Consider the following 14,792-nt stretch of genomic DNA (forward strand, 5'->3'; position numbering starts at 1 on the left):
GCTGTTTTTGTAATGCTAATTGGAGTGAGAGGAGAGAGTTCAAATGTACAGTCACCGCTCCATGCATTCTACTGCTGGTTGTAGTGACCAGCAGACACCTCTCCAGGAGGGGCAGTGGTTCCAGATTCTCAATAAAGGGGAGTTCCAGAGGGACCTACCTCTATCTGACATAGGATTATATAGCATACATCAAACTGTGTGTATGTAATGAAGACATCTCAAAACCTCACCCTTTTCAGATATATGGTTTTCATCGTAACCGCGCATTCCGACAAAGCCTGAAAGAAAAAAAAAGTGATCCTTGAGCATGCAGGAATAAGGCTTTGTTAGAAGTGGTTTATGGTGAGCACTGAAGAATACTACACAAAAGATGTAATTAACTGCAGATTACATGATAATAGAGGTAGCTGAATAATCTAAAGCTGCAGAGAGAAGGTCCCTTTCTGCCACTATAACAGGTTATCCCACAAAAATATTACTATGCAATGAACAGGGCATTTAAAATGAAGCTGGTCCACCATCTCCTGTATTTCAAGGTGAACTAACATTCTCAGCAGCTTTCTTGTTCTCTTCCCATCCGTGCTGGCTAATCATCTCAAAGTGAAGCAGAAGAAGTGGTCCAGACACACTTCATTCACTCTTCTGTATGTCTAAATTCATAGAAATATATATCTATAATAGACATCTAGACAAGAAAACTGTGGGAGAATTACATACCATATGTATCTCTGGGGCTATATGTGATGGACTATTTTCCGTGCAGACGAGGAAGGGGTTAACAAGAGCTAACTACACGCATCCTTGGAGATGCAGGTCCTTGACTATTTGCTGCCCACCCACAGAAATAGAAGAAAATCCTCCAAATGTGAGTAAAACAGTTTTAAATATGTGTGATAACTACTTTAACCTTCGGCGTTTCCTAGACACGATGTGACAGAATTTAGTGCATCGAAAAGAATGTTTTTGCATTTCTAGGTTACAATTCCTTTCACTTATTATCTGCCGACACATTCTATGTTTCTATAGTTTTAAATTAGAGGGGCAAAGGTTTAAAAGTAATATCAGGAAGTATTACTTTACTGAGAGAGTAGTGGATGCATGGAATAGCCTTCCTGCAGAAGTGGTAGCTGCAAATACATACAGTGAAGGAGTTTAAGCATGCATGGGATAGGCATAAGGCCATCCTTCATATAAGATAGGGCCGGGGGCTATCCATAGTATTCAGTATATTGGGCAGACTAGATGGGACAAATGGTTCTTATCTGCCGACACATTCTATGTTTCTAAGGAACATCCAGTGGTTTAGATATATTATCTATATGTAAAACTGGCAACTTGCATTAGAAAATAACGTACCAAAATGGTCTGTGCATCTGCAAGGTCAAATGTAGGTTTCATTGGGGCAAGGAAGCAAGCGGGGACAATGTGTTTGTAGACAAAATCGGCAAAGCCAACCAGTCCATCTTTGCCGCCTGTAAAATAAATAATTGAGGTTATTTTAAATACAAAAAGATACAGATCAATAGTCTTAAAGAGAACCTGTCGCCTGTACTATGAGGGCCTCAATGAGGGCAGCATAGTGTAGTGACCGACCCTTTGATTTCAGCGGTCTGTCACTTCTGAGATGTCAGTACTTTTAGAGTACAGTCCTGCTAGGGAGAAGAGTCCGATGAGGCTCGCTATGCTCACTTTGGGATGACTGGAAGGATTTTTTCCTGTTATGCATAGAAAAGAAACCTGTTAGGGCTCATGCACACAAATGTATTTTCTTTCCGTGTCCGTTCCCTTTTTTGAGCTGACTGTATGCGAATCCATTCATTTCAACGGGTCCACAAAAAAACTGAAATTATGCCTTGTGCATTCCATTTCCGTATGTCCATTCCGCAAAAAAATAGAATATGTCCTATTTTTTCCGTTTTGCGGACAAGGACAGGCATTGTTACACATACAAAAAAAAAACCAAACATGAAGCAAAACAGGTGTCTTTTTTTGCACATTGCTAAATACATACGGTAATATGCATGAGTCCAGAGGTGTGGGAGAGCGAGTCTTAGACTCATCTCCCTAGCAGCGCTGGCACAAGCAGAAAGTACGGACTCTCAGAAAGGGCAACATAGTACATGCGACAGGTTGCCTTTAAACCAAAGTCCTTACCCCAAAGTTCAACCAGCTTGGAAAGGATGATGAAACAGGTTTTCTGAGCAATAGGATCTGGGTATTCTACAGCCCCTTGAATGATCGTGAATAAAACACGTTCCACGTTCTGAGCACCTGGACACAAAGAAGGAAAGGATTGCACTTAAATGATTGTGTTCTTTATTCAACTGATTTAAATAGATCACAGCTATTCAGAACAGCCACACACACACACAACATATAAATATAGCTGGTTCACTTTGCTTAGGAGTCACAAACGCCATACACAGACATGGGCTGGCATAAACACTAAAAAGTTTCAGGGGTTATGTCTAAGCCTGCACGGTGAAACCTCCACCCCATGTCCAGGAATAATGCGTATAAACAAACCGTGGCATCCAAAACTTCTCAAGATAGTGAAGGCCATGTCCTCTACTACACAGGCAAGTGCAGTCAAAGGAGACTCTGCTGCTTGTATCTGCACTAAAAGCTTTCAACATCTAGACCAGGGATCTACAACTCCAGAGCACTCCAGCTGCTGGGAAACTACAATTCCCAGCATGCAAACTTACTCGGCTGTCCTTGTTACTCCCATGGACGTGAAAGGAGGATTCTGGGAGTTGTAGTTTCAGAACAGCTGGAGTGCCGGAGGTTGCTGATCTATACAGTAAAGGATGCAGCTGCCATCTTGGGATGCTATGGATGCCATGATATGTTTACATGGCTTACCTATGGACACCAAAAGAGCTTCACTGTGCAGGTTAAAGCATTTAACCGTTCCGTTAACTCTTCCCAACAGTCTCTTCCCAGTAATTGCCAATAGACTGGTTTGTTTGCCGTCTGTTTTCATGAAGACAGTTTTGAAGGGGATTTCCAGGACTTTAGCACTGATGACATATATCAGATTAGTGCAGGTCCCATCCCAACACTCCCACTGATCAGGTGACTGAGGTGGCTGTGGGCACTCCAGTGATGGGGCCTCTTCACAGTTTACCAGGCAGTTTTGTACAGTCCTGATCAAAAGTTTAAGACCACTTGAAAAATTGCAAAAAATCATATTTAGCATGGCTGGATCTTAACAAGGTTCCAAGTAGAGCTTCAACATGCAACAAGAAGAAATGGGAGTGAGACAAAACATTTTTTGAGCATTCAATTTAATGAAAACAAATAAACTGAAACAGGCCGTTTTTCAGCTGATCAAAAGTTTAGGACCACATGCCTTTAAAAGGCCAAATCTGTGCAAAGATGTGGATTCATTGTCATTTTCTGTCAGGTAGTCACACGTTGTGATGGCAAAGGCAAAAAAACTCTCCCTTTTTGAACGTGGTCGGGTTGTTGAACTGCATAAGCAGGGTCTCTCACAGCGCACCATCGCTGCTGAGGTGGGACGCAGTAAGACAGTCATTTGGAATTTCTTAAATGATCCTGAGGGTTATGGAACAAAAAAGTCAAGTGGAAGACCCAAAAAAATTTCATCAGCACTGAGCCGGAGGATCCAATTGGCTGTCCGTCAAGACACTGGACGATCCTCGACCCAAATTAAGGCCCTTACTCGTGCTGACTGCAGCCCCATAACCATCAGACGGCATCTGAGACTGAAGGGCTTCAAAAACAAAAAACGTCTTCAAAGACCTCATCTCCTTGAACGCCACAGAACTGCTCGTTTGGACTTTGCAAGAGAGCACCAAACATGGGACATTCAAAAGGTGGAAGAAAGTTTTATTCTCTGATTAGAAAAAAAATGTAACCTTGATGGTCCTGATGGTTTCCAACGTTACTGGCATGACAAGCAGATCCCATCTGAGATGTTTTCTACGTGCCACAGTGGAGGGGGCGCCATAATGGTCTGGGGTGCTTTTTCCATCAGTGGAACAATGGAGCTTCAGGAAGTGCAGGGGCGTCAAACGGCAGCTGGCTATGTCCAGATGTTGCAGAGAGCATTCCTCATGATTGAGGGCCCTCGTCTGTGTGGTAACGACTGGGTTTTTCAACAGGACAACACTACAGTACACAATGCCCGCAGGACAAGGGACTTTTTCCAGGAGAATAACATCACTCTTTCCCATCCTGTGTGTTCCCCTGATCTAAATCCAATTGAGAACCTTTGGGGATGGATGGCAAGGGAAGTTTACAAAAATGGACAACAGTTCCAGACATTAGATGGCCTTCTTGCGGCCGTTTTCACCACTTGGAGAAATGTTCCCACTCACCTCATGGAAACGCTTGCATCAAGCATGCCGAAAGGAGGAGTGGGTAACAGGGTAGTCCGAGTAGGACCGCTCAAAGGCAGAACACCCGATACTCTGTGTCGCCCGGCTCACCGCCTTGCAGAAGGCGAACACCCTAAAGAACTCAAGGTGGAGTTCCCCCGGACCTGCCATAACCGAAGCACCCAAGAGAAGTTGGGTGACCCTCCAAAGGAGAGCGGCCCGAACCTGGCAGCAGAGCGGCACTAAAGTGCAGAGGGCGCCCATAGGAAGGACTCATACCACACCACATCCAAAAAGGAGGGAATGGTAGTAGGTGAGAGAACCGTAGTCCCGCCAGAGCCAAAGTAGAATTCGAAGGGCGCTGCAGACAGCCCTCTCGTCCGTGAGACCGCTTGCGCAGGGACGCAAAGCAGCAGGACGACGAAATGGGTACGCATCCAGGAGCCATGAACACTCCACGGGTTGAAGGGCCAACGAGCATGGTGGATACTGCCACAAGCGGAACCGCAAAATACTCTCCAAACCCGAGAATGAGCACCGCCTAGCTCGGTGCAGGCAAAGAGCAAGTAGACCACGTCCGGACCAGGTGGAAGCAGAATAATCTCTTCGGAGAAGAGTAAGGCGTGCTGCTAGCATCGTATCCCAAGAGAAACACGTATGTCGCGGGAGGAAGGGGGACATACGTATGGTCAGCCCCGTAAGCAGTGAGAATGCCAACCCACCTACGGGAGGAGAAGGCATATACGGCCCATACAATGCACAGAGCGAGCATGAATGTTCGCCCTCTGTAAATATTCACTCTGGTGAGGGGTCCATCGACAGAGCCCCATAGTGTCTACAGAAGTGCAATATGCTGCCTGGAAGGGAGTCATGCACAAGACTAGTACAGTATGCGATGGAACGCAAGCAGTCCACCTAGAGAAGGGGGATATGCACCTGGCAAACACTGCATTCGGCAAGAGTGTAAAGGCCCGCCTAAGAAGGGGGTGATGCCCAAGACTAGTACCGACTTCAGAGAAGTAGGCATACCATATTCCGCCCAGAAGGGGGTCACGCACATGGCCGCACTGAATCCAGTAGGAACGCAGGAAGTCCGCCTAGGGAAGGGGGACATGCACATGTATACCATCGCATTAAGTGATAGTGCAATAATCCACCTAACACCGTATCCCGTGAGTGCAACTACCCCACCAATGAAGGGGGACATGCACGAGGCCAGCACAGCATGTACAAGGTCAGCCTTGAGTCCCGTGAGTTTGCACGGAGAAGCCACTCTCTCACCATCCGCCGTCTTCACCCTCGGTCCGTTCCAGCAGGATCGCCCCTTCAGCTACTGGCACCGTAGTGGCAGGATGCTGGATCAGCGACCCTTACGCTGGCGGGATGCAGGGGAGCTGCGCTGCCCTGGTCCACCTTGCCTTCTGTGGGGGAGGCAGCAGTGCGGGAGACCGACACTGGTGCAGCTCGACCCCGGGAGAAACCGAGAGGTCTAGTGCGTCTCTGTTGTCCCTGAAGAGAAAAAGAAATCCAGAGAAAAAAAGAAAATAGCGGAGCAGGGAGTGTTTTGCCTCCTTGGACACTAAGCAAAAACTGGCAGTCCCTCTCTCCAGGCTGAGGGTATAGCTGTGGAGGAGGGGCTTAACAGTTTTCACTTAGTGTCACGCCTCCTATGGAGCTGAGCTATACCCAAGGTCTCCTGTGTCCCCCAAGGAAAATGGGCGAGAAAGAAAAGATTTCCCACTGGAGAACCCTTGAGGGAAGCTGTGCCCATCTTACAGCCGGAATACATGACGTGAGGGATCCCGAGATAGACATTCCTTTCCTCATAGAAACTACTGGGTTTCTGGTCAGATCTCGGATTCTCTCCTGAATATATCTGACCTTTTATTCTTGCAACATACATTTCTGGGAGGAGGAGTTCAGTATCCATCACAAAAAAGTCTGAGTTCTGGTAAGAAGAAGCCTTTTCTAGGTTTAAGAACCAGCCTAACCTGTCCAGAATTTCTGATACTGCTGAAACTGCTCTTCCACAGGCCTCCTCTGTTTTTCCTACTATAAAAAAATCGTCCAGGTATGGTATAAAAAGAATATATCTTTTTCTCTTAGGCTACTTTCACACTAGTGTTTTGGCTTTCCGTTTCTGAGATCCGTCATGGGCTCTCACAAGTGGTCCACAACGGATCAGTTTTGCCCTAATGCATTCTGAATGGAAAAGGATCCGCTCAGAATGCATCGGTTTGCCTCCGATTAGTCACCATTCCACTCTGGAGGTCTGCAGCGTTTTGCCGTCTGCCTGACGAAGCGGAGCCAAACGGGTCCTTCCCGGCACACAATATAAGTCAATGGGGAAGGATCCATTTTCTCTGACACAATAGAAAACTGATCCGTCCCCCATTGACTTTCAATGGTGTTCATGATGGATCCATCATGGCTATAGAAGACATAATACAACCGGATCCGTTCATGACGGATGTATGCGGTTGTATTATTGCAATGGAAGCGTTTTTGCAGATCCATGACAGATCCGCAAAAAACGCTAATGTGAATGTAGCTTTATATGAGCAGCCATCTCTGCTATTTTCGTGAATACCTTTGGAGCCATAGAAAGGCCAAACGGGGGGGGGGGGACTGGAACTTAAGATGTTGTAGCTGCCCCCTATTTTTACCGCGACTCAAAGAACTTTTGATGTTCCTGGAAGACTGGAACGTGATAGTATGCATCCCTGAGATAGAGTACTGTCATGAAACAGTGAGGACGAAAAAGGTTTATTACTGATCTTCTAGTTCCCATTTTGATATTTTTTTATTTATAGGAACTGGTTTAAACTTTAAGTTTATTATCGTTCTGAAAGAACCATAAGTTTTTTTATTTTTTACTAGAAATAGGGGAGAGTAAAACCCCTCGCCGCCTTCTCCTTTTGGAACAGGAACTAAAACTTTTTTTTTTTTTAATTAATCTTAGTACTACTTCTTCCATAGCTGATTTTCCTTGAGCCAAAGTCTGAGCTTTTGTCACTAGGAATCTTACCGGAGGGACCACATATGAAATTCTAGTTTTACTCCGATGAGAATAGTGTCTAGAATCCACGAGTTGCAAGAAATCAGAGCAGGACCAGGCGGGGAAAAAGTTTTAATCTGCCTCCTACCTGACCTCTGGCATCATTGCTGATCTCGTTTCTTTTTGTCGGCAAAGGGCTGGTTGAAAAAAACATTTCTTCCCTTTCTTTGGGTTCTAAATCTATCCTGCCTTGATTTTTGGTCTCCTTCTCTGTTTCTAAAGGGACGAAAAGGACGGCTAAATCTATTCCTCACTGAGAAGGAATCCTGAACATTTTTTCTTTTTATCTGCAGCTTTGTCTAGTAGGTCATCTAGAGCTGGCCCAAAAAGGTATCCCCCTTCACATGGAACACCACAAAGCTTGTTTTTTGATGCTCTACGGGCAGAATTTGATAAAGCGGCGGATCTAGCCGCCAATCTTACTGAATCAGCCGAAGCATCTGCCAAGAAATCTGCCGCTTTTCTCATAGTGGGCAAGGATGCTAGTATTTCTTCTCTGGGACATTTATTTTTTAACTGATTTTGTAGCTCAGAGAGCCAGACCATAAGGGAACAGGCCATACATGTGGAAGTGATACTTGGTCTGAAGGAGGAGGTTGACGCCTCCCAGGCTCCTTTTTTTAAAAAGCCTCCGCTTTTTTATTTAAAGGGTCCCTAAGTACCCCCATATATCATCAAAGGGAAGGGCCTTTTTCCCAGAGACTTTAGATATAGCTACATCTATTCTAGGTGCTTTATCCCAAGTAGCACAGCCTTCTTTAAAGGGATATTTTCGGTTAAGGTTTTTAGAAATAAACTTTTCTGTTAGGTTTCTTCCAATCCCCCTTAATTGAGGCAGATACATTTTTATGTACTGGAAACGCCCTATGGTGTCTGGATTCTAAACCACCAAACATGACATCCTGGATGGACATCGGTTCTTTTCTCTTATATGGCCATTGTGGATCTTACTGCTTTTAAAAGTCTATCCGTATCTTCTATTGGAAAACATGGTTTGCCACCTTCCTCAGAAGAAGATAGGGACGAATTTTCAGAATGCCAATATAAGGTGGAGTGTATTTCATCTTCTTCAGAATGAGATGAAAAACTCCTGTGTGGTAATTAATCGCCTCAATTTTGGATCTCTTGTACCGGCCGCTCTTTTTGAAGATAGAGAGGAATTGACTTCTGATCTGACCAACGTCTGAAGACACTTATAAAATGACGGCGATTCCTCAGCCACTGTTCTATCAATGCAACTCTGACACATCCTCTTCGGTCACTCAGGAGGTAAAACAAATTTACAAAGACCATACTCTTTATTCTTCTTCCTAGGCTTTGCCTGCAATCACATTTAGGTAAAAGGGTATCAGAAGAGAAGCAGGACTCAATCTAACCCAGAACACTGGAGGGACTTTAGACTCTCTTGTGTGCTTCTCCTCCTCCATGCTTCCCACCAGACCGCCAAGCGAGAAACTCTGATCAGGACGCCGTCCTCCTGCATACAGAGCGCCCTTCTAATGTTCCAGCCTGGAAACTGAAGCCAGCATAGGAGCACCACCAGGGGGAAGGATCTTGAAAGAAAATTGCAGGCTTCCCCAGAGACCGGAAACCACACTGAATTGGGAGAAGAGTGTCCGCCCTTTTATTTCCTGTCTATGGGGGCAAATCCTCTCTCTCATGGTGCTGTCGTGGGTGAAGGGAAAATATATAGTAGTCATTAAAATCATCATCTTACAGAAATTTGCTATGGTAAGAAAGAAAGAAAAATCCGTCAAAACATGTTGATGGCCTCATAGTAGCTTATTCTTACCTTGATTGGCTATAACTTCACTCATCCCACTTCCAGTGACTGTTTGCAGAAAGGCAAAATAGCTCCGACGCAACATTTGCTTATCAAGTGCAGCAGACTGGTCGTTCTCCTCAGATGGGCGGACGAGCATCTCAAATATGGCATGAAGTAGTGGCATAAAGACTTGTTGAAGAAAAGGTGACACTTGTGCCTAAAGAAAGAATGTTTGTGGAAACATCAGCACAATATGAAGCGTAGACTATGCGTTTCTTGACAAGTTACCCATAGATCTCAGTGATGCCACATATGGGTAAAATTAAATTGAGTGAATGTGGTGGTGAGGGAATCTTGTTCTGCCACTGAGGTTTGGCTTCTCATTATTTGTAGACATCTATACATGGACACAACCTACCTACCCCCCACCCCCCCCTTTGTGTGCTACTATTCATTTCAAAACTATTGTAACAAAAAGGAAAATCATTAAAGGGGTTGTCTGACTTCAGCAAATGGAATTTATAAATGTAGACAAAGTTAATACAAGGAACTTTCTAATGTATTGTGATTGTCCATATTTGCCTCCTTTGCTGGCTTAATTAATTTTTATATCACATTATACACTTCTAGTTTCCATGGTTATGACCACCCTGCAATCCAGCAGCAGTGGTCGTCCTTGCACAATAACGAGATTTTTGTATAACTTACCAGTAAAATCTCTTTCTCGCTCTTCCTTGGGGGACACAGGAAACCTTAGGTATAGCTCAACTCCCTAGGAGGCGTGACACTAAGTGAAAACTGTTAAGCCCCTCCTCCAGCAGCTATACCCTCAGCCTGGAGAGAGACTACCAGTTGCGTGTCCAAGTAGCGAAAAAAAAAAAAAAGGCAATGACCAGCCATGTGAAACCAAAATAAGTCAACTACCCGACAGGGGCACTAAACCGTAACGGTAAACCAGAACAATGGGTGGGTGCTGTGTCCCCCAAGGAAGAGCGAGAAAGATTTTACTGGTAAGTTATACAAAAATCTTGTTTTCTCACCCATTTCCTTGGGGTACACAGGAAACCTTGGGACGTTCGAGAGCAGTCCAAGAGGGGAGGGACTACAGCCCAAGGCGAAACCACCGGAGGTATCAAGAAACTGCCGCCTGCAAGACCAGGCGGCCCAAAGCAGCATCCGCCGATGCATAGGTGTTCACCCTGTAGAACTTGGTGAAGGTGTGCAAGGAAGACCAGGTGGCCGCCTTACACAGTTGTTCAGCCGAAGCCCGATGCCTCTGAGCCCAAGAGGCACCGACCGCTCTGGTAGAATGAGCGGTAACACCAAAAGGCGTCTCCTTGCCCATGGCGCGGTAAGCCTCGGCAATAGCCATCTTGATGAAGCAGGCAATAGACACCCTGGACGCCGCCAACCCCTTGCGCGGACCTTCCGGAACCACAAAAAGAGTCCGTGCACCGAAAAGGTCCGGTGACCTCCAGGTAAATCTTCAGGGCCCTAACAACATCCAGGCGGTGAAGCTCCCGTTCTCGAGGATGAGAAGGAGACTGACAAAAGGAAGGGAGGACGATGTCCTCATTGAGGTGAAAGGCGGAGACCACCTTCGGGGGGAAGGAAGGAACCGGACAGAGAACAGCCTTATCCTGGTGGAAAACCAAAAGGGGCTCAGTACAAGAAAGTGCCGCCAATTCAGACACCCGTCGTAGGGACGTGATGGCCACAAGGAAAATGACATTGCAGGACAAAAGGCGAAAAGAGACCCTCCGTAACGGCTCGAAGGGGGAGGACTGGAATGCAGAGAGCACAACATTAAGGTCCCAGGGTGGAATGGGAGAGCGATACGGGGGAGCAGAGTGAGCGATTACCTGGATAAAGGTTTTGACAAGTCCGAGAGGGGCCAAAGGACGCTGGAAGAGGATGGAAAGCGCCGAGACCTGACCCTTTAACGAACCGAGACCCAGACCCAGGTCCAGGCCAGACTGCAAGAAGGACAGGATCGTGGGAAGGGAAAAACGAAGAGGATGAACATCCAGATATTCGCCAAAACCTAGGTAAGACCGCCAAATCCGGTAGTAAATCCTGGACGAGGCCGGCTTCCGTGCGCGGATCATGGTACGAACCACATCCGCCGAAAAACCCCGTTGCATTAAAACTGCGGTCTCAATAGCCATGCAGTTAAACTTAGCGACCCTAAATGCTGGTGGAAGATCGGCCCTTGATAGAAAAGGTCTTCTCTTAGAGGCAGCGGCCAAGGCGCATCTCCCAGGGGCAGCATTAGGTCGGCGTACCAAGGCCGGCGAGGCCAAGCCGGGGCTATCAGGATCGTAGGCATGCCCTCTGTCGCGATGTTCCGGAGAACCCGCGGCAGAAGGGGAGGGGCAGAAACACGTACAGGAGGGAAAATTCCATCCACGGAAGAACGAGAGCGTCGGCGCCGTACGCCCTCGGGTCCTTGGACCTGGACGGTGGGGAGCTTGTGGTTGAACCTGGAGGCCATGAGATCCACATCCGGACGACCCCAACGGAGGCAAATGGACTCGAACACGTCGGGATGCAGAGACCACTCACCCGGGTCGATCGTGGTCCGGCTGAGAAAGTCCGCCGCCCAGTTTTCCACCCCCGGGATGTAAATTGCCGACAGGGCCGGAACATGAGTTTCCGCCCAGCGGAGGATGCGAGACACTTCCCGCATAGCCGCTGCTCTGCGAGTGCCCCCCTGATGATTTATGTACGCCACGGCCGTGGCGTTGTCCGACTGGACACGGACGGGATGGCCCCGAAGCAAGGGAGTCCAGTGCCGGAGCGATAGGAGAATCGCCCTCAGTTCCAGAATGTTTATCAGCAGTTTGGACTCCGATGGAGACCAAGTGCCCTGGACGGACCGGGGAGCAAACACCCCCCCCCCACCAACCCTGCAGACTGGCATCGGTGGTGACCACCAACCAGGTCATCGGCAGAAAGGATTTTTCCTGGAGGGGGTCCGTAACCGCCAGAGGAGGGAGGTCCGAACATGGGGAGGTAGGGGGAAGGGCCGGTCCAGACTCTCCGGGGACTTGTCCCAGGCAGACAGGATCGCCGTCTGAAAGATGAGGAGTGAAATTGCGTGAACGGAATCGCTTCGAAGCAGGACACCATCTGTCCCAATACCCGCATGCTGGACTGGAAGGACGGACGGCGGTGAAGAAGGGTCCGAACCGAACGGTCAGACGCTTTACCGGTGGAAGACAAACCTCCGCCGCTTCTGTATCCAGCAGCATCCCCAGGAAGACGAGTTGTCTGGAAGGGGTAAGCGAAGACTTGGGAAGGTCGATAATCACACCGAACCGCTCCAGGGTGTCCACGCTGGTGGACGTCTGGGAAAAGGAGGGCGCCTTGATGAGCAGATCGTCCAAGTAGGGAAGTAGAAAAACACCCCTGGAGCGGAGCAAGGCCAGGACAGGGGCTAGGATCTTGGTGAACACCCGAGGAGCCGTCGCCAGGCCGAAAGGGAGGGCGACAAATTGATAGTGGTCGTTCACCGCAAAGCGAAGGAAACGCTGGCGACACCGAGCGATCGGGACGTGGAGGTAAGCATCCAGGATGTCGATAGACAGAAACTCCCCTTTTTCCAGAGAAGCCACCATGGATCGGAGGGACTCCATCCTGAACCGGCGAAGACTGAGAAACCGGTTTAACCGTTTGAGGTCCAATATCGGTCTCACCGAGCCTTCCTTTTTGGGGACCACAGAAAGGTTCGAGTAGAACCCCTTGAATCTGTCCCTTGGTGGAACGGGAGTAATCACTCCCTTGTCCAGAAGGGTGCGAATGGCTTCGGAGAAGGCGGCCGCACACTGGGGGTCCCTCAAAAATGGGAGCGAAAGAAGCGATTCGGAGGGAGGGACGCGAATTTGATTTTGCACCTGGATGACACAATCTCGAGTGCCCAGGCGTCGGAGACTTGTGCCTGCCAGATGTCCCTGAAAAAGAGGAGGCGGCCCCCCACCCGGGTGGGTGCGTACCTTCAGGCGGAGGTCTGCTTGGCCGAGGAGGGGCGAGCAGGTTGGGGACTTACGCCAGGAGGGTTGAGTCCGAAAAAAAGGGCTTTTTACGCCTATCCTGGGAGGAATTAGAGGACGGACCGGTCGCGGGTCGAGGGCGGGAGGACCTAAAACGAGAGAAACCAGGACGGCCTCGAGTGGTGCCCTTCGTCCTAGGTTGGGGAAGATGGGTGCTCTTCCCCCCCCGTAGCTTCAGAAATGATCTCGTCCAGGCGGGTCCCAAATAAACGGGAACCCGCGAAGGGAAGGCCAGCAAGAGACCGTTTTGAAGTGGCATCCGCCGTCCAAACTTTTAGCCAAAGTTCTCTCCTGGCTGAGACAGCCAGAGCAGAGGAACAGGCAATGAGGGCACCTGCAACAAGGGAGGCCTCACAAATGAATTTCCCTGCCTGAACAACGAGCTGGGCTAAAGAACGGAGGTCCTGAATGGAGACGTCCGAATCAAGTTCCTGGTCCAGTTGGGAAGCCCATTCCGAGACCGCCTTCCCGGCCCAGGCAGAAGCAAAGACCGCCCTGAGGGCTCAACCGGAGGCGGCAAATATGGCTTTTGTAAGGGATTCCATGCGACGGTCTTCAGTGGACTGAAGAGAGGAGCCGTCCGCCACAGGAATGGCCGTGCTTTTAGACAGGCGGGCCACGGGAGGGTCGACTTTAGGTGGAGATGCCCAAGTGGAGATGCAATCCGCTGGGAAGGGATAACAGATATCCAACTTCTTAAGGGGGGGGGGGGGTAAAACGGGCATCAGGGCGAGACCAAGCCTTAGAGACCACCGACGAGAAGGGGGAAAACCGTGGACGCCTGTTTGGGGCGGAAAAAGGACACACCGGCCTTTTCAGTGCTGGGAGGGTCGTCGTGAATTTTGGTAATGAGATGATCCACAGCAGAGGCTAGCTTGGACAGTAATGCAGAGTCCATGTCCCAATCCGAATCCACCAATTCTCCCTCAGAGGGCATGTCCTGTGAGGAGGAGGGGCCCGACTGAGACCGCAGACTTGGAGGGGACAGAGACGTATCTAAGGAAAACACACACTCCGCCCTAGGGCGCTTCTGGAGGTGCCGGGCCCTGGAGGCATTGCTGGGAGCGAGGGACCCAGACGGGTCGGCAGAAGTAGCGGAGCCGGAGGGTACGACAAGGGGTGTAGCAGGCTGCGTGCGTGTCTACAAGGCGGCCCACGACATGAGTGAGGCTTTCCACGGCCTGGGACAGGGATCTTGCCCAATCAGGTGGATCCAAGGAAACAGGCGGCGGCACGGCAAGTGGCGGACCCTGTATTGGGGTCTGGAATGCAGAGCAATGCGGGTCTGAATGCCCCCGTGGAAAGGGTGCTTCACAGGCGGTGCAGGCGTGATACCAGGGCCTAGAGGCCCCCCGAGGAGTCAGACATGTTGGCAGAAAAAAAGGGGGAGGCTGTCCAGGCTAGGGGCTGCTGGCGCTAGGAAGGGGTTAACAGTCCTACCAGACCGAAGACCTCAGGCAGTGCGACAGCAGAAGGAGCAGGCAGCAGTGGCAGAAGAGATCCGACACGTCACGGCAGCAGAGGAGAAAGTGACAGCAGCGGTGGCAAGACTCTTGAGGTGAATTAGAGGC

The 14,792-nt window shown here is 49.0% G+C and overlaps 1 protein-coding gene across 1 annotated transcript in view; it reads right to left on the bottom strand.

Moving 5' to 3' along the window:
- XPOT (exportin for tRNA) overlaps window positions 1-14,792 on the bottom strand; it is a 116,968-nt gene that overhangs the window by 10,925 nt on the left and 91,251 nt on the right. Inside the window, exons 19-22 of the mRNA XM_040409170.1 lie at window positions 9,197-9,386; window positions 2,155-2,271; window positions 1,357-1,472; window positions 231-278 (exon numbers count right to left, since the gene is read on the bottom strand). Coding sequence (XP_040265104.1) covers window positions 231-278; window positions 1,357-1,472; window positions 2,155-2,271; window positions 9,197-9,386 — 471 coding nt within the window. The remainder of the gene's footprint in view (window positions 1-230; window positions 279-1,356; window positions 1,473-2,154; window positions 2,272-9,196; window positions 9,387-14,792) is intronic.

The sequence above is a fragment of the Bufo bufo genome, chromosome 1, assembly GCF_905171765.1.
Source record: "Bufo bufo chromosome 1, aBufBuf1.1, whole genome shotgun sequence".
In the NCBI taxonomy this organism is placed as follows: domain Eukaryota; kingdom Metazoa; phylum Chordata; class Amphibia; order Anura; family Bufonidae; genus Bufo; species Bufo bufo.